The following is a 23,699-nucleotide window of genomic DNA, read 5'->3' as shown; positions in this document are numbered from 1 at the left end:
GCCCGAATGGACTGGATCCACCGTACTGGCCCGAATATAAGACGACCCTGATTATAAGACGACCCCCTCTTTTTCAGTCTTATTTCAATGCAAAAAACACCGTCTTATATTCGGGCCAATACGGTATTAATAATTACATTTAGTTAAAGGTAAATTGAGCAAATTTCAGAAGTGTGTATCAAACTGGTCGCCCTTCACATTATTCAGTACCCAGGAAGTAGCTCTCGGTTTCAAAAAGGTTGGTGACCCCTGCACTAGACTATATGCGGTCATTTTAAAATTTTTCAATGAGCATTCGATCAGTCTGGCCCTCGGCTTGGAGCTACATTTTTTATTTGGCCCTCTGTCCATTTGACTTTGACACCCCTGATTTAAATGAATCAATATGTTTCCATCAGTGGTTAAAAATCCAATGAATGTGATCATCAAAATGCACAAATTCTGTCTTAAATCAGTATCAGCTGTCTTTGTTCATTTAAATATATTGAGCAGTGATCCAGGATTAAACGTTGCTGTTGTCCAAGATTACTGACTGATCCATGATGTAACAGATTTCTATTATATCGATTAACGTGAATGTTTGCATTGGAATTTGACAGAAATCTGCAGAATGTAAACTGTATAAAAGTTCACTTTCACAGAAACAGTTGCAGTCTCATTATGGGCTGTACCTGTAGGAGCTCCAGCTTATGTCATTAGAATCTACATGATTCAGTTTATTCATGCTTTTAGTGCTCTTTTGACTGAATTTTACCAGATAAAAATGTACCTTTTCTGCCCCCAATACAAGAGTTCCTCTGTGTTCTAAGAGTTTAAAGAAATGCATTTAAAAAACTTAAAACGAGGCCAGATTTCCTACAAAAGCCTGGTTTGACCAGCAAGTCTGGCTCATTTACAGTTATTGATGAGCTCTTTTTCTCTGATATCTGTCATTTAAGTCCTAAAAAGCTATTTAAGGGTCGTTTTCCTTCCACTTCTCAATCACCGACGTGTCCAACTTCACAGGACCTGCCCAAAGGTTCCCGTTTCTGTCATCCTCGCAAAAACGGACTAAAAGGACGCTTCTCCGGGTCATCCAGCTCACCTTGTCCAGGCAGCCGCGTCCGGGCTGGAGACTCGCTGATGCTGCGCTGACAACCACCGTCAGTGACAAGCTAGCGAGAGTTAGCTCACGGGACCGGAAATTAGCGACAGGTACCGGAAGTAAACAAAGGAGCAGACATCTGCGTTCAAGTTTCATTCAAATATGCAAATAAAGAGTAAAATAAAAAATACATTTAAACTTAACAGAAAATATAAGGACTCATCAACTTTATTTCTACCCAAAATGTAGTCATTACATAAACTTCCTCATGCAAATATTTCGACAGTATGATATTAAACTATTAGCATTACACAAATGTATTTTTAACTTTTGCCAAAATGTACATGTAAAAATGTTTTGATCCTCAGTCACATAACACAAAGCAGATAATCACATAAGCAAACACAGTAAAGTTTCAAATTAAGAAAATATCAAAGATCACAAAAAGGCGCATAAAAATTAAATTTAGAATCTGTGACTGTGTACTGCGCAACCCCTTGCTTATTCTAAGCTTATTCTTTTTATTTTAATTATTTCGTTTGCTGTTAACTATTGTCTTCCTGATTTAGGCGTAACGAGCTGCAGGTGCGCTGGAGGCTCAGCCCTCTTCGGAGATCGGCCCGCCCTGAATGCCGCTCCTGCAGGTAGGGGAGGAGGTGAGAAGTCCGAGTGCCGACCAGAAACCGAACCACAACAAATAACATTTGAAAGAGGATATTCAAGATTCAAGAGTACTTTATTGAACTTTATAGTAACTTTATAGTACTTTATTGGATATATGAACATGTGACTTAATAACATATGAAAGAGGATATATGAACATTTGACTTAATAACATATGAAAGAGGATATATGAACATTTGACTTAATAACATTTGAAAGAGGATGTATGAACATATGACTTAATAACATATGAAAGAGGATATATGGACCTGTGACTTAATAACATATGAAAGAGGATATATGAACATGTGATTTTTCCACTATAACACACAGACATACTGTTGGATCGCAATACCTCCTGTATGTAGCTGCCGATCCGCATGTTCGTTGAATGAAGACTTCGAGAAGAAAAGTACCAATTTCAAAATGTATTTGACAATAGAACCAATTCCAGATACAAATATTACAGAGCTCCGGGCCAGTTCATAACCCTAGCAACAACAGAGTTAATCGTCAGGGCATGAAGTCTGACAACCTAACTATCCCTTGGCCCAGTCCTTTATAGTCACACACATGCAAATTCACAATGTCCATGCAATCCCCCGCTGAGATGTCCCCGTCCTCTTCCTCCAGTCCCTTTGGTGTTGGTAGAGTTCTTCTCTTCCATTGTTTTCCCAGGTGGCCAGATCCCATTCTTCATGCAAATGTGATCATCATCAACTCCCTGATGTCCTGTTTACAATGAGTGTTTGACACCCCCTGCCTGACTGGCTCCTGAGATAACAGTAGATCAAACAACAATCCTGCAAATGTCTCTGTTCTTAATTACATTTAGTCTACCTTGCCTAACTTCTAAGGGAAGACAGGAACATATGGTGAAACACATAACAACAAGATAAAGACAATACTCAACAATCCCCCTTTTGGCCTAGCCTAAGCTAGGCCAATACAAACAATTCATTGACAACTCCTCTTGATGTAATGAAGAATAATAGACGTTTAATCATGGTGCCATCGTCTTTAGATGTTCCTCGATCCGTCCAAGCGTTCTCTGTGAATTACCTGCTGGGGTACATTGATTCCAATAATACCAGTGTTAGGGTTAATGTGTTAGGGTGTTAGTATGTTAGGGTTAACAAGTAATGTTCGCTCTGCAACTTCAAAGTGGCCCGTCCACCTGTGCTCTGACCACTTTGCTTGATGACTCTCAGAAGAACCCACTCAGCTGTGTGTGAAATTCCTGGATCCTTACTGACTGGTTACAGAGGTTGCCTGTTGGGAGAGAACTTAGAGATTCGTTTTTAGTTGAACAAAATAAAATCTACATTTCATAAAAGTGCTGGGCTGGCCTATGGATTGTAAATCTCTATTCTTAAAATGAGTTCCGTTGTCAAATCTAATTTGTTTGGGAAACCATGTGCCGGATTAATCAAAAATTTAATAACGCTTTTTGCCTCTTCTACTTTTACGGGAACCGCCTCAGGCCAGCCAGTGTATGCATCCACTGCGACCAAGAGGTATTGGAACCCATTGACCCTGTCTATCATATCAGTGAAATCTATAATTTTCTTGCCCTGCCATTGGGGCAACTGGAAACTTTCCCTCATATGGTCGAATTGTTGATTTTACGTTAAATTGTGGGCATATTGAACATTCTCTGCATCATTCGTGGTTTCCCGCAGTGTTCTCAGGCCGTGGGCCTCTTCCAGAACGGCATCTAACAGACCGGGCGGGAGAACAGGTCTGCCGTCTGGGCCCGCCAAATTCCTTCAACTTTCACAGCCCCCCTTTTCCTTCCAATCAGTTTTTTCATGTGGAGGAGCTTCTTCTTGATCACAACTAAGTCTTTCCCTGTCGTATCTTGAAAGCATTTCATGAACCGTTTTCTCTACCAACAACAAACTGTAACTTGGTTTATAACCTGCCGCCTTCTTTGCTGCCTGATCTGCCGCCTCATTACCTTTTCCCTCTAAAGAGTTCTCCCTGCTGTGACCTTTGCATTTTACAACTGCGACCTCCGCTGGCTCCATGAGTGCCTGTGTCAGTTGCCTCATCTCTACTTCATGTTTTATAGGTGAGCCTGATGCTGTGTTAAACCCTGCCATATTTATCCCTTCATGTGTGTGTGTGTTATGTGTGGTGCAGTTAAAATTTTGTCCATCCTGGTCTGTCTAAGTGAGGTCATGGTGAATGCTGCTGAGCTGACCAGTGATACCACGCTATGTGTTGTAAGTACCGTCAGAGCGTGACCCATCACTAAATGTGCTGTTTCTTGTAAAAAATTGCTACCCCTGCCACATGCCTTACACATGGTGGCTGCCTGTTTTCAATGGGGTCCAGTATTATACTTGCATCCATTTATACTTTCCTGTCACCCCCTTTTTTCTGAAAGAGAACACCATTTACTGTATGTTCTCCTTCAGAAACATCCAAAAAGAAAGTATCTTTATAATCTGGAACTGCCAAATGTGCAGCTGTGCTGAATGCCTGTTTAAGTACAATGAATGCTTTCTCTCCCTCAGTTGTCCATGTTAACCGGGCCGTCAAATCACGCATTCCCTGTTCATTCACCATTGTACGTAGGGGCGTAGACTTTTCTGAAAATGCAGGAATAAAATGTCTATTATAGCTTGCGAGACCCAGAAATGACAACATTTCCTTTACAGTCTCTTATACCAATCATTCTGTTCAGCAGTACGGTCAACCTGTGCAGCCACACCTTCAGGCCCAACACACAAACACGGTGATGTAATCATCCAGAAATTTCCTTATAACTTTTCTCTAAACGCATCCTGATAGACCTCATTATTCCCACGGTCGTAAAATAGGGTGACATGATAGGGATCAACTGGCGGGGCAAAAGGACTTAGCATCGACAACCAGGTGAGGTCTCTGGCTCAAGTTCTTCCCCATAAATGTCGGCCCACACCCCCTGTTCTGGAGAGGGTGTCGGACTCATCAGCATTTGTCCCTTCACACCTTGGTGTGAAATACAGCAGTTCAGTTTCCGTCCATTAGGAAATTGCACCACAAGACCTTTGTCTCCACACAGAATTGCTGCTCCTGTCCTCACAAGGAGATCTCGTCCCAACAGGTTGATATGGCAATGCGGTGAAATCAAAAAAAAGGGTGCAACACAGTCTGTTCGGCAAAAGAGTCACTAATGGCACAGAAAACGGCAGTCTCTCCAGTCTCCCTGAGAACCCCACAAGCTCGATGGTGTCAGATGAGATCGGCTCCGGTGATAAATTCCATGAGATGGTGGAACACTGCCTGGTACCTCCGGGTAGTTGTGATATGGACAGTCCCTTTGCCAATGACCATACCCTTTGCAGGCGTGACACTGATCTCGGCCTAAGTACCCGCCTATCAAGCCGTATCCCTGCCTGCCGTGTCTCCCACACATGCCTCCCCTTGGACTGGCCCAATACGGGTTTATCGGAGCAAAATCTTGTTGCGGACATAACTGATCTGGCTGCACCTGCCGAGGAAACTGCTGAACCATCTGTTTCTCTTCCTTTTGTTTATCATTAAGCTTTTTCAGTGCTTCATCTAACTGTATTTTTAGGAGCTGTTCCTGCGCTGTCATCACCCCCTCTTTCTTTCCCTGTTGTTTAGCTTTATATATGTTAATGTGGTGAGAGAAATGTCTCTCCCAGACTTCCGCTGTGCTACCTGGGAGGTCAGGATTTCCTTCCATAGCTTCTTTTACTGATTGTGGAAGTCCTAAAGTTATGGCCTGACGGAATAAAGTGGTGTGCAAATTATCTGAGCCCGGATGGCACCTTGTGGCACACATCCATTCCTCTAAAGTCTCCTAATGCCAGCTGCATGCACAATGCTCTGTGTTAAACTAAAAAGGCTGGACATCCACTTGCCGCCTCCCTCTGCGGGTGGGGGCATCTTATCCACTAAACAATTGATGTCTGTAATTGCAAATGGAACATATACCGGTTCCTGTCCTCCTCTTTTCTGTATCAGAGGGGCCTGGAACTGAAACGGGCCCCTTACTCCGCGTGTGTATTCGTATTTGACCCGCCTCCTGTCAATGGTTCACCTCTATACTCACACTCACTCTCTTCTTTATCACTGCCATAAATCAATTTTACCTTCTCCTCCCTGCAGTCAGCCCTGGCAAATCCTCCTGAGGGATCAACTCTTTTTACTTGTTTTATTTGATTGCTAGAAGTTTTAAAAATATCTAATGTAGATTTCTGACTATCCTGTTTTTTAAATTTAGTTTGTTGTGAGGTTTTAGGGCGAACCACCTGAGCTTCCTCTCTAAATTCATTTTTTCCTAACTTATCTCCATCTCTTCCTGTCCCTGTTTAATCCTGCTGACCTGTCTCCAAAGTTCCCACACTGTTTCACGTAACTCCTGCAGTTCTTCATCTCTGTCCACACCTAACTGACCACTGTTATTAGTCAAAACTGGCAATTGATATGGGGGTGGGGAAGTAGTAGTAGGTAATGATGGGTAAAGAGTGGTGTTAAGTGTCAATGTCTGATTTAAATCTTCTAATGGAGGCTTCTCGACATTAGGCACTCGTGTAACCCCTTTAGATCTGCAATTGTGCACCGCTGCACATGCCACAGCCACAACATGTATCCTTCGACGCCTATCTTCTAGCTCCTTACCCTGTTTTTGCCATGATTTCCCTGTTATAAACCCTAATTTTGGATTATCAAGATGATCCTGTAATATAGTATGAATTTCTGACTCCCACTTACACAATGCTTCAGTTAAGTTAACCTTCACCTCTGGAGAGGGAAGAATCTTCTGCTTTTGAGCTTCCTTCCACAACTTTTTTATTGCACCCAATTCTCTCTCCCTGTCCTCTTCTTTCATGCCACTCACCACCTGATCAAGAGTCCACTTCCACTGTTCTTCCACAGACCGAGGATAGGGAGAACATTCTCCCTGATCCCTACACGCTTTGCCACATTCCAGTTCCATCTTTAACTATGCTCCCAAGTGAGATTGAATGTGAATGACTCCAACGGTCAACTCAATGCCTCAGTGAAACAAGCTTCTAGATCAAACGTCTTTGATCCGGTTCCACTCTGGGGGTTAATTCCCAAGGACAAAGAGCCTTTTAATTCACGTTCACTCTGGCACTTTTCCAACCCACACAAAAACACAAATCTCGGGCGTCGGGAGTGTCCGTCCCGTCAACTACGCTCCGAGTCCCAACCCAAATCTTTTTGATATACAGTGCACTGCATACAGCAATACAGCACTGTACTAGTTACGGTTTACTCTAACCGTCTATTCCCTGTTTTTCAACAGTACTTCCGGACTCTAACCGTATTTCCCTGTTTTTTCAACAGTACTTCCGGCCTCTAACCGTATTTCCCTGTTTTTTCAACAGTACTTCCGGCCTCTAACCGTATTTCCCTGTTTTTTCAACAGTACTTCCGGCCTCTAACCGTATTTCCCTGTTTTTTCAACAGTACTTCCGGCCTCTAACCGTAATTCCCTGTTTTTCAACAGTACTTCCGGCCTCTAACCGTATTTCCCTGTTTTTTCAACAGTACTTCCGGCCTCTAACCGTATTTCCCTGTTTTTTCAACAGTACTTCCGGACTCTAACCGTAATTCCTGCAGTCGTTTCAATATTTTTATATTTGTATCTGGAATTTATAACTAGGAAACTTCAATTGACAGTGACGACAAATTTTTGGAAATTGCCAATATGCAGAGCTTGATTAAACAGGTGTCTGCTTACCTTTTTATTAGGGATCCCTTTGTCGTCAGTTGTCCTCCGAAGTGACCGTTGTTGAATTCTTTGCCTCAGATGACTTCTCTCTTCATCACGTCGGGGTCACCAAATTGTTGGATCGCAATACCTCCTGTATGTAGCTGCCGATCCGCGTGTTCGTTGAATGAAGACTTCGAGAAGTAAAGTACCAATTTCAAAATGTATTTGACAATAGAACCAATTCCAGATACAAATATTACAGAGCTCCGGGCCAGTTCATAACCCTAACAACAACAGAGTTAATCGTCAGGGCACGAAGTCTGACAACCTAACTATCCCTTGGCCCAGTCCTTTATAGTCACACACATGCAAATTCACAATGTCCATGCAATCCCCCGCTGAGATGTCCCCGTCCTCTTCCTCCAGTCCCTTTGGTGTTGGTAGAGTTCTTCTCTTCCATTGTTTTCCCAGGTGGCCAGATCCCATTCTTCATGCAAATGTGATCATCATCAACCCCCTGATGTCCTGTTTACAATGAGTGTTTGACACCCCCTGCCTGACTGGCTCCTGAGATAACAGTAGATCAAACAACAATCCTGCAAATGTCTCTGTTCTTAATTACATTTAGTCTACCTTGCCTAACTTCTAAGGGAAGACAGGAACATATGGTGAAACACATAACAACAAGATAAAGACAATACTCAACAATACACACATCAGTATCAGTACCTATGGTCGCGAAAATACGGTATATAGAACATAGGGCATGTTTGTGCGTGATATCACTCCGTGTCTGCGCAACGACCACAACCTCCTATCTTTAGTATTGCTACGCCAACTGGTGGTCTTTTGGGTTGAAGATAGCAGTGATCTATATGTACCTATATGTAGCTATAGTGTCATTGGCCTCCACTCCAGCCACTCCTGGTAGTTCCTCAAAAACACTGAGTTTTTAGTGGATGCACAATCTGTGGAAGCCAACATAGAAATTTCTAAAGAGCCAAAGTTCTTGCAACAAAAATTAGTTTAGTCCCCAATTAGTTTGGTTTGTTATCAGGTGACCTCACGGTGTTCTTTTATTTAAAATAAACAACTTGAGATTGTGTTATTAAATATACACACAACACCGATGATACCAGGAACTATTTTAACTTCAAGGCGAAGCTGCTTCTGCTTTGTCGACCATCGACTGATCTCCTGAAAGTCCACCACCGCTTTTTAAAAACTGAATTTTTCATCTATGGACGGAGTAGATGGCAGATGAGCGGGAGTTGACTGGCTTCAACCAGCTACTGTCTCAATGTCTCCAGCCCATAGTGTGGATTCTCTACGAGATCAGACAGCAGCTTCACTCCTGGCTCCTTCAGCTGGTTCTGACTCAGGTCCAGTTCTCTGAGATGGGAGGGATTGGACCTCAGCGCTGAGGCCAGAGAGTCACAGCTGATCTTTGATAAGCTGCAGCACTTTAATCTAAATAAAGAAGGGAAACTTTTATAAGGTTATAAGTGAAACCAGTATTAATCTGAAAGGTTAATCAAAGGCATGATCTGTAAATATTTAATTTAGTTACAGGTTAAAAAATGATAGTAATATGTAATTACCACAATTCCAACCTCTCAGGTTTGCACTGTTCCAGAGGAGAATATATATTGTTATGGCCCTCACTCTTCCCAGGTTCTCCCCACCTCTTTCCCTCCCATCTCATCATGGAGATCCATCTCACCTGTGGCTCATCTTTAAAGGCACAACCTGTCTTAGATGACTTCCTGTCTCCCTCACCATCTCCCTCCTCGTTGGCTGGTGTCTACCAGGCACCCTCACCTAGTTTTGTCTAATTTTGGTGACCATCTGTCGGCTTTTTCATTGTCCTTAAATCAATTTATCATGAATAAGTGGTCACCGTGTGGCCCTCCCTCCTGAAGGAACTGGGCACAACACACACACTCAGAAAGTGTGAGGACCCTCGGATGGAATAATGGACATTTTTGAGAATGGTGTTTACCTCAGAGTTTCCAGTCGGCAGTTTGGAAAGTGGAGAAAACCACAGAGCAGCTTCACTCCTGAATCCTGCAGCTGGTTCCAACTCAGGTCCAGTTCTCTGAGATGGGAGGGATTGGACCTCAGCGCCGAGGCCAGAGAGTCACAGCTGATCTCTGATAAACTGCAGTAACGCAAACTAAAAAATGCAGGATAAGGTTATACGGTGCAGGTCTGCATGTTATCTGCGTCAGTACTAAACCTACGTTAGTTCTTAGTTGGGTCAGACCTGAATTCACGATATTACAAGGAATTTTTTTAATGTCGTGCATCACAGCAGGATTGAGAACAGCCTCACTTCACCATCTTAGCAGCTGGTATATAAGTAGAAAAATGAAGACTGACCTGAGCGTCTCCAGTTTACAGTTTGGACTCTCCAGTCCAGAACAGAGCCGCTTCACTCCTGAATCCTGGAACGTGTTGGAGCTCAGGTCCAGAACCCTCATATGGGAGAGGTTGGACTTCAGAGCTGAGGCCACAGAATCACAGCTGGTCTCTGATAAACTGCAGCCTCTTAGTCTAAAATAACAATTATTTTGAGAGAAGACAAATAAAAATCAACATGTACCAGAGCAAAACACAGCTTACAAGAAACAAACCTCTCGTCCTGCACCGGCTTATCTGCCGTATGTTCGTATTTTGGGTTCTTTCAGGGCGGTTGGACAAGATCTACACCGTATGTAAAGTGTGTGTGGGTCAAAATACCTTCCAAGTTTGTGAGACCACATTTCTCAATAGCACTCAACTCTTGTCAGGAGTTGGGACAAAGCGACCCACTCCTGATAGCTTGTGGGCGATGCTGCACCGACCCTGCAATCCCTACACTCTCTGGTGAAACCAAATCAAAGGTTTTAGACACTGCTGGATGCTGGAAGGGTGGCTATAGTCTGGACGCATAGTTCCCCTGACTGCACATTTCTCCAACAATGATTGGCAGCTGGTGTCACTTGTTCTCCAGGTGAGAAAAGAAAGAGAGCCACCCCACAGTGTGTTTGATTGCCCCACTGCAAGCTCAATGCTGCCAGAAAACATTGGTTTCTGTGGTTGGACTGACCTGCTGCCCCTTTAAGAGGGAGGCAGGTTTGGGCTTCTGGCTGGAATGAAGCCACCTAAGATGAGAACGATTGCAGGCTTTCGGTACCAAGGTTTAACAGGGTGCTCACTTCACACTTGGGCTTTTCTCTTTTTTGGGATGGGTTTTCTCAGTAGAGAAGGGGCATGGCACACTGCAGCAGCTTTCTTTTGGGGTTTTCTAGTTTTCCTTCTGATCTTTAAAAGACAGGAAGAACCATTTTTGATTTGTATGAATGTTTGGGCGGTTTTGTGGCCAGCCTAAAATAAAACAAGACAAATCTACAACTGATACTTCCTTTCTAGTCATTGATGACCATCCTCACATGGGACAGATTTCCACAACCAATTTAATACTGCAAATCTGTCCTCTGCGGTCTTTTTTCCGAGAACTGTAACACTACGTTTATAACAAAGATCAAACATGTAAACAGTTATTGTCTAACTAGTTACACCTGGGAAAGTACTGGATCATCTCTGACTGACCTGAGAGTCTCCAGCTTACAGAGAGGATCCTGCAGAAAACCACAGAGCAGCAGGAGTGATCCTGAATCCTTCAGCTGGTTCGGACTCAGCTCCAGAACCCTCAGATGGGAGGGATTGGACCTCAGCGCCGAGGCCAGAGAGTCACAGCTGGTCTCTGATAAACTGCAGTACTTTAATCTGAATGACAGATAAAAGATGCCATTTTACAGTTCTTGCACACACAGTCATCATTTAGTGTTGGTTCATAAAAGCCGGCAGTTCCTTCTGCCACCATAAACCAGATCAGCTTTCAGTCTTTTTCATTTCAGTATTTAATTTACTGCATACCTGAGAGTCTCCAGCTTACAGAGAGGATCCTGGAGAAAACCACAGAGCAGCTTCACTGCTGGATCCTTCAGCTGGTTCCAACTCAGGTCCAGAACCCTCAGATGGGAGGGATTGGACCTCAGTGCCGAGGCCAGAGAGTCACAGCTGATCTCTGATAAACTGCAGTCACTCAGGCTGGATAAGGAATCATGGCAAGAAATGATCTCTTATTGGAGGAAAAGTCATATTACACTTGCTCAAAATCATTATTTCATTTTATTTCATTATTTAATCAGGGCCCTTGGAGTCAGGAGAGCTCTGCCCCCCCCACTGATAAACTGGGATATTACAGCAACAACATAGTTAAAAAGTATCTATAAAATTGTCTTTCAATGGCTCATTTAAATTCATACTACACTTCTCTTCTCCAAAAGTCAATGGAGTTTATGTTGAAGCCTTTTATTGTTTAGTTGTTATGTCGAAGATAAAAGAAAGCTGACCTGAGCGTCTCCAGCTTACAGAGAGGATCCTGGAGAAAACCACAGAGCTGCTTCACTGCTGGATCCTTCAGCTGGTTCTGACTCAGCTCCAGAACCCTCAGATGGGAGGGATTGGACCTCAGCGCCGAGGCCAGAGAGTCACAGCTGATCTCTGATAAACTGCAGCTGCTCAGTCTGGATAAGGAATAAATGGGGCAAATAAAAACACATTTCTAAATCTGAAAGTGAAGAGAAAAGCAGAAAATGTAAAGAAATGTAGAAAAGACCAACAGAGGCCTCCTGACCTGAGCGTCTCCAGTCTGCAGTTTGGATGCATCATTGCAGAAGACAGTAACTTTACTCCAGCATCTCTCAGGCTTTTGTTCTTGCTTAAGCTCAGCTCCCGTAGATGAGAAGGGTTTGATGTCATTGCTGAGGCCACAACTTCCCAATGACTCTTTGAAAGAAAACTATCAGACAGTCTGTTGTGTATGAAACAAAAATAGTGAGTCAAACTTTGGGATTTCTAATCAACTTATCTGAGAATCTACCTCAACACAAATGTAGCTCATTTCCTGGAAAAGCTAAATTCAACACCGTAGAGCAACAGTTTGAACGACCATCAGATCTGAAATGCAACTGAATTATTCTTAACATTTGACTTATTTTAGAACAGCTCATAATTACTCAATATTTAAAATGATTATAGCAAATGGTTTAAAGAAACGTGTATCTTTTTATCTCTCTATCGGCTCTTTGGATATTTTGCATTTCATACAATTTGTACGATCGTGCGTCAAGTCTTAATTCAGCGATCCGATCGATGACATCAGAGTCTCTGGTTGCATCGATTGCCCTCAGCTTCTGTTATATCTGCCTGTTTTCCTTCAAATCATTTTCACTGCACCTTTTGTTGCTAGTGATGAAGTTGCCACCTAACGGGTGTGGAAAGGGTCAAACAACTTTGTGGGTCACATAAAGGCTCCAAACGGAACCGCCACAAAGACCTAAAACACCCATTTAAACCAACGAGGCCGGCTGTTTTTACGTTGAACAAATGAAGCAAAAAAGTCACGTGTCATTAGTTAAAATGTGTTTTTCTGTTGTTTGAATACGATGTATACAAACAAACAAAAGTTATTTAATGACATGACAGTAATTTCATGATAGTCAGTTAACTTGTGGCTCCTATTATTCCTGCCTTATGTTGGTTTGTCTGGATTGAACTTTGAACTTATATCCAGCCAGTGTTGAACATTTCTGAATTCATTGTTTTTCTTTTTTAATTTATGGACGCTGCAATGGAAATAAAGAATTGAAGGAATGACCACTGGAGGGGGTATTGCTACCTGACATGATCGACTCGGTTGATTTAAATGCCGATGTCCGGCCCCAAAAATCTTTACTTACACGACCTTCCTGCAGTTCCTCACAGCTGGAATCAGGCGACGTCGTCCCTCCACTGAGGTGTTGTACTGCTGCAGGTTCAGCTCATCCAGAACCTCCTCTGACATCTGCAGCAGGTAGGCCAGAGCTGAACAGTGGATCTCTGACAGTCTCCTCTCTGATTTCTTCTCTGACTTCAGGAACTCTTGGATCTCCTGATGGACTGACTGATCCTTCATCTCCATCAGACAGTGGAAGATGTTGATGCTTCTGTCTGGGGAGATTTTATCACTGTTCACCTCCTTCAGCTTGTTGAGGACCTTCTGGATGGTTTCTGGGTGGCTGTTCCTCTGATCCAACAGTCCACCCAGGATCCTCTGATTGGACTCCAGAGAGAGACCATGAAGGAAGCGAACAAACAAGTCCAGGTGGCCATTTTTACTTTTGAGAGATTTCCTTAGTGCTCTCCTGAGGAAGACATCAAGAGATGTGACTGGATCGTTATTTAACAACCCAGCAAACCGGAAAAAGGGGTTTGATTTTGAATATTTTGGGAAAGACTCCGTAATCCTTTCATTCTTGATGGTGTAACAGTGGAACATGTAGACGGCAGCCAGAAACTCCTGAATGCTCAGATGAACAAAGCAGTAGACTGATTTCTGGAAGATCACACTCTCTCTTTTGAAGATCTCTGTACAAACTCCTGAGTACACCGACACCTCGGAGACGTCCAGTCCACATCGCTCCAGGTCTTCTGAGTAGAACATGATGTTTCCTTTCTCCAGATGTTCAAACGCCAGCCGACCCAACTTCAGAAGGAGTTCTTTGTCAGCCTCAGTCAGTTTCCCTGGTCTCTGCTTTCCTCCATACTTCTGCTTCTTCCTCTTTATCTGAACCCTCAGGAAGTGTGAGTAGAGGTCAGTCAGGGTTTTGGGCAGCTCTCCTCTCTGGTCTCTGGTCATCATGTCCTCCAGAACTATAGCAGTGATCCAGCAGAAAACTGGGATCAGACACATGATGTGGAGGCTCCTGGAGGCCTTGATGTGTGAGATGATTCTCTTGGACAGATCTTCATCACTGAACCTCCTCCTGAAGTACTCCTCCTTCTGGGAGTCAGTGAAGCCTCGTACTTCTGTGATCCTGTCAACACACGAGGGAGGAATCTGATAGGCTGCTGCAGGTCTGGAGGTGATCCAGATGAGAGCTGAGGGAAGCAGGTTCCCCTGGATGAGGTTCACCAGGAGCACCTCAACTGACGATACTTGTGTGACATCAGAGATGACCTGATGCATGTTGAAATCCAGTGAAAATCTGCTTTCATCCAGGCCATCAAAGATGAACAGAAGTTTCCAGACAGTCAGATCTTCTGCTCTGATCTTCTGTAATGTTGGATGGAAAACATGAAGCAGTGAGAGAAGACTGTGCTGCTCATCTCTGATCAAGTTCAGCTCCCTCCATGAGAGCGGAAGCACCAGACTGATGTCTTGGTTCTCCAAACCTTCTGCCCAGTCCAGACTGAACTTCTGCACTGAGAAGGTTTTTCCAACGCCGGCGACACCGTTGGTCAGAACCACTCTGATGTGTCTCTGTTGCTCAGATAAGACTTTGAAGACGTCCTGGCACTTGATTGGGGTGTCCTGGATGTTCTTCTTGGAGGTTCTCTCAAGCTGTCTCACCTCATGCTGTGTGTCCACCTCCTCACTTTGTCCCTCAGTGATGTAGAGCTCAGTGTAGATCTTGTTCAGCAGGGTTCCACTTCCTGCTTCATTAGTTCCTTCAGTCACATGTTCACATCTTCTCTTCAGACTGATCTTATGGCCTTCTATCACCTCCTGCAGTTCACCACCCTCTAAAATAAACAATCTTTTAAATCCTTTTACAATTGTCATCTACAGCAGTAACACAGATGTCCTCAACTGGAAAATATTCTGTCATGTTTGAATGATAGAAGCAACAGTCGGGTAATGACCCATCTTACTGTCACTTTTAAATGTTATGTCTTCTTATGTACACCTATTCTTTAATTTCTTTGGGTTTCAATGTAATTTAGTATATAACAACCATTTCCATGTCTTCCAAGAGTTTGCTTTGACTAAACAGCTGGTAAAAGCTGGATGATATTTAGAAAAACACATCAAACCTTCTCCAAACACATCATACTCAGCAGACCTATTGTCCTGTAAAGGTCACCTGCCTTCAACTCTTTAACACTTTCCAGAACTAAATGACTAAATGCTGCTAAATACTGTCTAAGCATTTAGGAAGGTCTTCAGAGGGTTTGGTTCCAGTGGAACCAAACAAGTGCTCTCTGGATCTTCTCTTGCACATTGTAAATACACAAGTTGTTCCTTTATTCCGACCCAAAAGTATCTTATAAATACAAATGTACGAGCTTACGTGAGACGCTGTTGTTCAGGTCGGCGGTCTGCAGTTCAGTTCTCCGTTTCTTTTCACCCTTGGGACAGGAGGAATCTCCAATGGAAGCAGACCGTTTATGCCTGTCAAACATGGAATATGTGGTTATACATGTCTACTGGGCGTTAGCAACGCCTAAGAAAGGCTGCGTTCACTTCTACTTTCAGTTTGCTCTGACAGTTGAAGATTGAATGAACACTGAGCAAAAAATATAAAGTTATTTACGTTCTAACAAGCTCGTTTAGTTGGAGAAAAGTGTATTTGACCTAAGTGTTTAGTGGCTTTTCTTCATTGTGAATGTATGTTAAAAATAAAAGTGTCCAGGAACATAAACTCATACAATAGAACAAAAGTTCTACATTTATGCTCCAAATACAGTAGTCTGGTCTCTGAAACTGATCATTAAATAGCACAGAGGTCACACGTATTCAAAAGCTTATTTCAACCATTTAGAAATGACTGATATTGTTGTCTATGGGTTTATTAGAACCAGGAGCCTTATAAATAGACTTTTTAATGAATTTTCATGACATGTGGTGGAACAGTGTGGCAGAACAAGCTGCACAGACCTGCCGTGTCTTACCCATCCGTATCTAAATGGAGAGCTGGAGCACTCTGCAATGATGGATATTGTTGGGAAACTTTAAAATATATGCCTTTGAATTTTTGTGAGATGATGTTAACCCATGTAGGAGAAATGACCAGTTAAAAACAGAAGCAATTTTCAGTTTTAAAAGATTTACCACACTAAAATTAACATGGGAGTTAATGGGAGCGAACACCTGACATATTGGTGCAACGTTTCATTTTAAGGACCTGATGAATTTCATTTTTCACGATAGTGGAGGCTAATACCCACAAAATGATGTTTTGTATGGTTGTGAAATGTTCTAAGGCAGAGTTGTGGTTCAGAAAACCTTACTTTAAAGGTGAGCCTTGAGGTCCAATACCGAAGTTTAAAGGGTGCCACACAAACACATCATCACGCTTTAGTTTACTTACATTTTGTCTGAACTTCTGAAGGTTATTGGTCTATCTTTGGACCAGTCACTCTTCAGGGACACACAGCTGGGCACTGTGGACTCTGCTCTGTCCTCGTCCATCCTGAGGAAACATCAGAAATAGTGATGAGACTGTGATGAAGGTAAATAATCTGTAGAGGTTGTAGTTAAATAATCCCAATTCACTGCATTTTTATCAAACAAGAACATTTCTAATACATTCTGAATAACAACTGAATCAATAAATCAATGATGTATATGTATAATTTTCATGTTTTCAGAGTTTAAGCTGCTTTTTTAACTGTTCCCTGCAGTGAGAAAAGAACTGGCACCTTTTCCAGCCCCTCATCCTGCAGCACTGAATGTGCTCTAAAGTTCTTTCCAGAGCAAACGTCTCTGCACTTGCAGCAACATGTTGTAGTCATGAGGCGTGAGAGAACCGGATACCGGAAACGCCCCGACTTTGATCCCAAAAAACCAACGGTGGTCCGGCAACGACGGGGACGCTGGTCCATCGGGCCCGACAACACTGGTTTTCCACAGGCCAACATGGTGAAAGGACTGTCTTCAGCTCAGCCAATAAATTATTATAATCCAAGTTCTCCAAGATCACTGCTCTATTTAAAATAGATGAAAGAAATGACACCCACTCCTGCATTTCTTTCACAGTGGTTCCACAACATAGAACAATAAACCACTGTGAGAAAACGTGCAACATTAACCAAAAATCCTGTTGGTGTCCTGTGATCCTGTGTGGATTTATTTATTTAGTTATTTTGAAAGTTTATTGTCTTAAATTGGTCCGGCTCAGAGATGTTAATTTGCACACGATTGGATTTTGTTTGACAGGTAATAACAAAATATCCAGCTGTAACCTGGACTGTTGAACAACTCTAATAACTCTCAGAGCTTTTCACCTGTCACAAAAATGTCGCTCTTCCAGCTTCGTCTGAACAGAATACTTACCTAATCAACAGCTTTATGGCGTATATATTACTACCATTGAAGCATTCTGGGAGGGTTTAAAGTTCTTTTAGGATCAGTAGCAAAGAGCAGAAACATAAACTAAACTTCACTTAGAAAGACTATTCAACTATAACTAAAGCCAGACTATAAGAAAGTTAAATAAGACCGATTCATTTATAATGTATAATGATGTTTTGTGCTAAAACTAAATATAACGTCTAGTTGATTCAAATCTTGATTTTATCTCCAAACACAAATGTCAATTCTTTTCAATAATGCTCTTCGTTTACTCACCTTGTCGGTCTTCAGTCTCCCTGCTTAGTCTGAAAGGAATACTTTGAAAAACTCGTTTGTTGGGTTCCCAGTTTCTGGGAACGTTGTTGCTGGTGTCTACCTGCAGGGGGCGTGGAGGAGCCGCTCATCAGCCGCAGCTGGCCCCGCAGACACACGCACCTGCGGTCTCTCTTCAATCTGCCGTTAGATTTAAGGACAGAACTCCCGTCTACCAGCGGCGGAGTGTTTTCGGCCTCATCGCCAAACCCTGACTTCTGTGGCTTGACTATTAGTTTTCCTTGCGGACTTGTTTTGGACTCTCTCGAGGTCTCTTCGCCTCTCTGTGAACGCGGAACTGTTCTTGTTCACTTTAAAATAAAGACGCTTTTCGGACACCATTCCCCACCATTATTCAACCTAGTTAACTAAATAAGATTTATGATGCTTCACAGATTTTGAAAGACTTGTAAAAGCAGCATATTTCTGCAGCCCTGGAGTCCAGGAGGAGCAGCCGAGGTCAGAATGTCTCGGAGCGCGTTTAACTATTGTCTGCAGTTCCACGCGTGTCCACCGGGTGGCGGTAAAGCACCACATGATATTTCTCCTTTTTGGAACTTCTTCAGCTGCGTTGAGCTTTAAATCTTCACCTGTCGCTCCCTTTAAGCTCTAAACTTTGCGGTTCTGTGTGTAGTTTGTTGGTTTAAATATTTTTGATGCATTCTGATGACGATGAGTGAAACTGTCAATGACCAATAGAAAGTTCGTCCATTTTTCTACTGTGTCACACATTTTCATTATTTATTGTCATTTTTGGGTCTAAACTGGGCCAGTTCTGTGAGCTGTTTTGCTTTCTCTGTAGACCAGATGTTCCAGGCAGGTTCCATCATGGAACAGACAGAGACAGGTCACGTGACAACAGTCAGCCTTTAGTTCTTTATTACAGGAGGATCTGGTTTATATACAGACACGAATCTGCAAAATACTAAAAAGTATATGAACCCAAAGTACTAAAAAGTCTACATCCACGCACACACGTGTATTAAGTGTTTATACACACGTTTGTGCGTACGTGCGCACTGTATATTCATCTAATAACTGTTAGTTTCTAAAACACCAAAGTAGAGTCACTGAGGCACGGCTTCACCTCCTTTACGCCGAGGTTTCACTGAGCAGGTGTGATGAACTGTTGCAGAAGGAAAAGCATGGAACATGTTAATAATCGGACACAAAAACACTCAGGTTTATTGTCTGGACCTCGCCATCCCTTTGGGGAGGATCATCTCATTCTTCAGCTTTGAACTGTCAGAGTTAAAAGGTTTCATCCTTCCACAAGACAAGAAAACTTCCGCCCAACCTTCTGACCTCTAGTGTCGTATTTTCATCTCTTCAAAAATTATCATGTTGAACATTTTGTCTTCCAAATTAAAAAGAAAAAAAATTTCACTGCAGACTTTTAAAGCAGCGACAGGAAAACCAGCAGGATCACTAGGAAGAGAGACGGAACCAGGCGCCTGGAGATGAGCTCATCTGAACATCTACCCTTTAACAGCCATCGCTAGTAAATGGTCCTTCAGCCTCATCGCTTCGAGGGTGGAAACATGTTTAGGCCATCAATAACAGCTTTGTGAAACTACTTGTAGCTGAGGAGGCCTCATCCCAAAGCAGCAGGTCCAGATGGAGTTTCGCTCGACTCCTGAGAGTCGGTGCAATGGGCTTCTGCAGCACATCATGCTGAATCAGAGGGTCTGTGGAAACCATCTTATAGTCTCCCAGTCTGCTAAATGCCACATGTGATGAAGACCATGGAGGGGCTGCTGCTGAACCACCGGAGACCACAGATTTAGAGTCCATTCCAAGAAAGGAAGAAGGTGGCAGACTCTTACGAGCTGGTGATAAACAGGGGGGAAACTGCAGAAATCCTCTGAGGATATGAGATATGCTGCACTGCCAACACGGAGGCTCCGTGGAAGAAAATGGTCACTTAAGTCAACGACCTGGCAGGTGGCAAAACCAGCAAAGGTGCAAGTGGCAGATCTTGAGGAAGCTACTCATCACCTGAGGACTTGCATCTAAAGACTACTTTTTCCTCACCATCTGAGGCACAGATAAATACACAATGAATTAATTATTTACTTCTTGATAAAGAAAGTGTGTATAGCTCGGGAAAGGGATGTAAAGTCCAAACCGCAGGGCTGCAGCTAAATAGAGAGGGAAAGTCCGCCCACTAGTGGTGACAAAGGTCACTGCACCCGTAAATACTAACGATACTAATGCAAACCGGTCAAACCAAAAACAACCACATGTCTATGTACAAGCTCATTGGGCTTCCGCAATAACTGCCGTACTAACCTACGGGTCAGAAGGCTCCGCGGGCAGGTCAGGGTGTAAGTTAAACGCAACCGAACCACCGAAATGTCTGAGAAACGCAGAATTAAAAACACACCAGCAGAAAAGAAAACCAACGAAACCAAGAGGCACGACAGGGCAAACAGCGGCCTATGAGAAGCCTTAAAAGAAACGAAGCCAACATGAGCAGTAACAGGAAAACGGCACTAAAACCGCAGCAGTTTACCTGGTTAATTGGCTGCAGCCCGCACGCCTCAACTCCCTCCCCCGATAGCAGTTGCGGGAGCCAACCGGCAGGGGGCGCAGCGACACACCGCCGTAATCCAGCAGGCCAACCTGGGACACCAGGGCTGTGTGTGTGTGTGTGTGTGTAATAGTTTTTATTTCTGTTCCTGGTTGGTAGGGATAAACTGCAGTAGCGGTTCCTGCTTTGGGTTTTCCACGCTCCGTTGCCATAGTTACGGGTAAACGGACGCTGAGCGCGGCGCTCTGACGCGAGTCGCGTTCGATTTCTGGGGCGTTTTGAACGAAACTGAGTTACCGAATCATCTTCATCCAGGTATGAAGTGATAAAGCTCCAACTCAGCGCTGCCCTATTCAAAATGAGGCCGTAATCTGCGCGTCTCGGGCTTCATAGACCTCAAAGAGGGACGTAAATATGTAACATTTCTACAATTTTGTGGCCAAAATGTGTTTGCATTGACTTGATTGTGCTTTTATCAGGTGGTTTAGGACCGAACATGGACCACTCCTGTAGCTCCTCTTCAGTACTGGACAGCGGTGGGCTGGAGGTTCTTGGTTCTACCAAACAATCCAGGTGAGGTTTTTCAGGGATGAAAGATCAAAGAAGCTTTGATGGAAAGCAACAGACATTACAAGCGCGTTAGATTCTATTACAACTGATGTTGCTGGTACGCATTGCCTTCAGCCGCAGCAGCAACTGTAGAACTAGAACCCACTGAACTCTTCTCATTGATGTGTCCTGACCGACACCCCATCCAGAACCCGGCTAATCTAAAGAATCAGCACCTTCTGCTCCCTCCTCAAACACAATGAAACACAATCAGTGAGGGCAAAACTAGAAAATTCCCATGCAACAACTCCTCAAAAGTACAGACGTCAGCACCGGTTCCTTTGACTTCCACAGGGATCCACCAGCGCAGTGTCATGGTGCTCAGACCGACCCTCCAGTTCCAGCCCTGAGGTTCTGCGGTCAACTGGCTCAATGGACAGGAAACTCAACCAACTACCAGGTCCGGGCCGCGCACGCCACCCTGAGTGACGTGGGGATCAACTCCACCATCTTCTTTGGAGCCTCGCCGGGAGAAGTGGCCTCATCCCTCCTGGAGCTGCGCAACGAGGGCAACACGTCCATCTTCTACAGCTGGCAGCAGCTGGACGTCTCCTCCAGCCTGTCGCACCTGCTCTCACACAGAAGGCGCAGCTGCTTCTACTTCAACCAGTCCTCAGGTACGTGCGGCCCCCGACCAGGCGTCCTGAGTCCCCCCGTCCCCCCGTCATGCCGTGTCCTCCCGTCACAGGTGTGATCCTTCCGGGCGTCACCCAACAAATAGACCTGATGTTTAAATCCGGGGTGCCGGGCCTCCACACGGAGTCGTGGCAGCTCCAAACCAACCCGGTGCTGTTGCAGGGGGCCTCGGTGCAGGTGACGCTCATGGGCTTCGCTGTGTCCGAGGACAGGACGGCAGAGCTCCGGCGCCACCTGGAGGTGTCGTATGATCAAAGCCTTTGAGCCTTTCAGGGTTTTTCCCATCCCGCCGGTCCATTTTCACCCCGTTCTTGTCGCACAAACAGACAAGGCTGGAAAAGACAGTGACGGAAAAGTTCTGCCGGTCGATGGTGTATAAGATCCTGGAGGGGGTCCAGACCCGAGAGAGATCCAGCTCCCTCGTAGAGTTTTTAATGGGAAGCCCCGAGGTGAGGTGGTCAACAAGTTCTCTTGGCTCAGCAGAATTTCTTCTATTCTCACTCTTCACCTTCATCCCTCACAGGAGGAGCGAGAAAGACAAGAAAGTGGGGAAATGGACCCGGCCGACCAAAGCCTGGGCCGCGACTTTGCCGATGACCAGACATTTACGGATTTCACCCCATTTGAGGAGGAAGCCTATTCCGCAGCGTTTGGATCCTTCTCTGGTTCCACATCTCCAATGTGAAATGTATTTTTTCCTGTTGCGAAGGAAACAAAGAGCAACACTTGATCAGATCAATAAATTATTCAATGTCACTCATTCAACCGATAAAGCAGAAACCGTGTCAAATTCATTGTGCACCGACTGATATATTTAATGTATTTTAAAATGATTTTGAACATTGTCAGACCAGTAAGGTCCAGTTGTGCACCAGCATTAGCTTCGTCCTGAGCTCCCAGTCGGACTGAGGCCCTAATGGACTGGATCCACCGTATTGGCCCGAATATAAGACGACCCTGATTATAAGACGACCCCCTCTTTTTCAGTCTTATTTCAATGCAAAAAACACCGTCTTATATTCAGGCCAATACGGTATTAATAATGACATTTAGTTAAAGGTAAATTGAGCAAATTGGCTATTTCAGAAGTGTGTATCAAACTGGTCGCCCTTCACATTATTCAGTACCCAGGAAGTAGCTCTCGGTTTCAAAAAGGTTGGTGAACCCTGCACTAGACTATATCCGGTCATTTTAAAATTTTTCAATGAACATTCGATCAGTCTGGCCCTCGGCTTGGAGCTACATTTTTATTTGGCCCTCCGTCCATTTGACTTTGACACCCCTGATTTAAATGAATCAATATGTTTCCATCAGTGGTTAAAAATCCAATGAATGTGATCATCGAAATGCACAAATTCTGTCTTAAATCAGTGTCAGCTGTCTTTGTTCATTTAAATATATTGAGCAGTGATCCAGGATTAAACGTTGCTGTTGTCCAAGATTACTGACTGATCCATGATGTGTAACAGATTTCTATTATATCGATTAACGTGAATGTTTGCATTGAAATTTGACAGAAATCTGCAGAATGTAAACTGTATAAAAGTTAACTTTGACAGAAACAGTTGCAGCCTCATTATGGGCTGTAACTGTAGGAGCTCCAGCTTATGTCATTAGAATCTACATGATTCAGTTTATTCATGCTTTTAGTGCTCTTTTGACTGAATTTTACCAGATAAAAATGTACCTTTTCTGCCCCCAATACAAGAGTTCCTCTGTGTTCTAAGAGTTTAAAGAAATGCATTTAAAAAACTTAAAACGAGGCCAGATTTCCTGCAAAAGCCTGGTTTGACCAGCAAGTCTGGCTCATTTACAGTTATTGATGAGCTCTTTTTCTGTGATATCTGTCATTTAAGTCCTAAAAAGCTATTTAAGGGTCGTTTTCCTTCCACTTCTCAATCACCGACGTGTCCAACTTCACAGGACCTGCCCAAAGGTTCCCGTTTCTGTCATCCTCGCAAAAACGGACTAAAAGGACGCTTCTCCGGGTCATCCA

The 23,699-nt window shown here is 43.7% G+C and overlaps 1 protein-coding gene across 3 annotated transcripts; it reads left to right on the top strand.

Annotated features, from left to right (window-relative positions):
* Window positions 1–20,605: 20,605 nt before the first annotated feature.
* On the top strand, window positions 20,606–22,465 carry LOC115253172 (MYCBP-associated protein-like). 3 transcript variants are annotated; one of them, XM_029850183.1, is made up of 6 exons: window positions 20,607–20,773; window positions 20,938–21,031; window positions 21,362–21,684; window positions 21,756–21,943; window positions 22,030–22,152; window positions 22,227–22,465. In XM_029850183.1, exons 2-6 carry the CDS (start codon window positions 20,955–20,957, stop codon window positions 22,386–22,388), a joined length of 873 nt encoding a protein of 290 aa, XP_029706043.1. In that variant the 5' UTR covers window positions 20,607–20,773; window positions 20,938–20,954; the 3' UTR covers window positions 22,389–22,465. The 3 variants fall into 3 exon arrangements, with proteins under 3 accessions (XP_029706042.1, XP_029706043.1, XP_029706044.1); XM_029850182.1 differs by having other exon boundaries at window positions 20,606–21,031; XM_029850184.1 differs by lacking the exon at window positions 20,607–20,773 and having other exon boundaries at window positions 20,944–21,280; window positions 22,227–22,464.
* The last annotated feature ends 1,234 nt before the right edge of the window (window positions 22,466–23,699 follow it).

This window comes from Takifugu rubripes, chromosome 17 (genome assembly GCF_901000725.2).
Source record: "Takifugu rubripes chromosome 17, fTakRub1.2, whole genome shotgun sequence".
NCBI lineage: Eukaryota > Metazoa > Chordata > Actinopteri > Tetraodontiformes > Tetraodontidae > Takifugu > Takifugu rubripes.
Note: the sequence above shows the minus strand (reverse complement) of the source record. Positions and strands in the feature narration are given on the sequence as shown.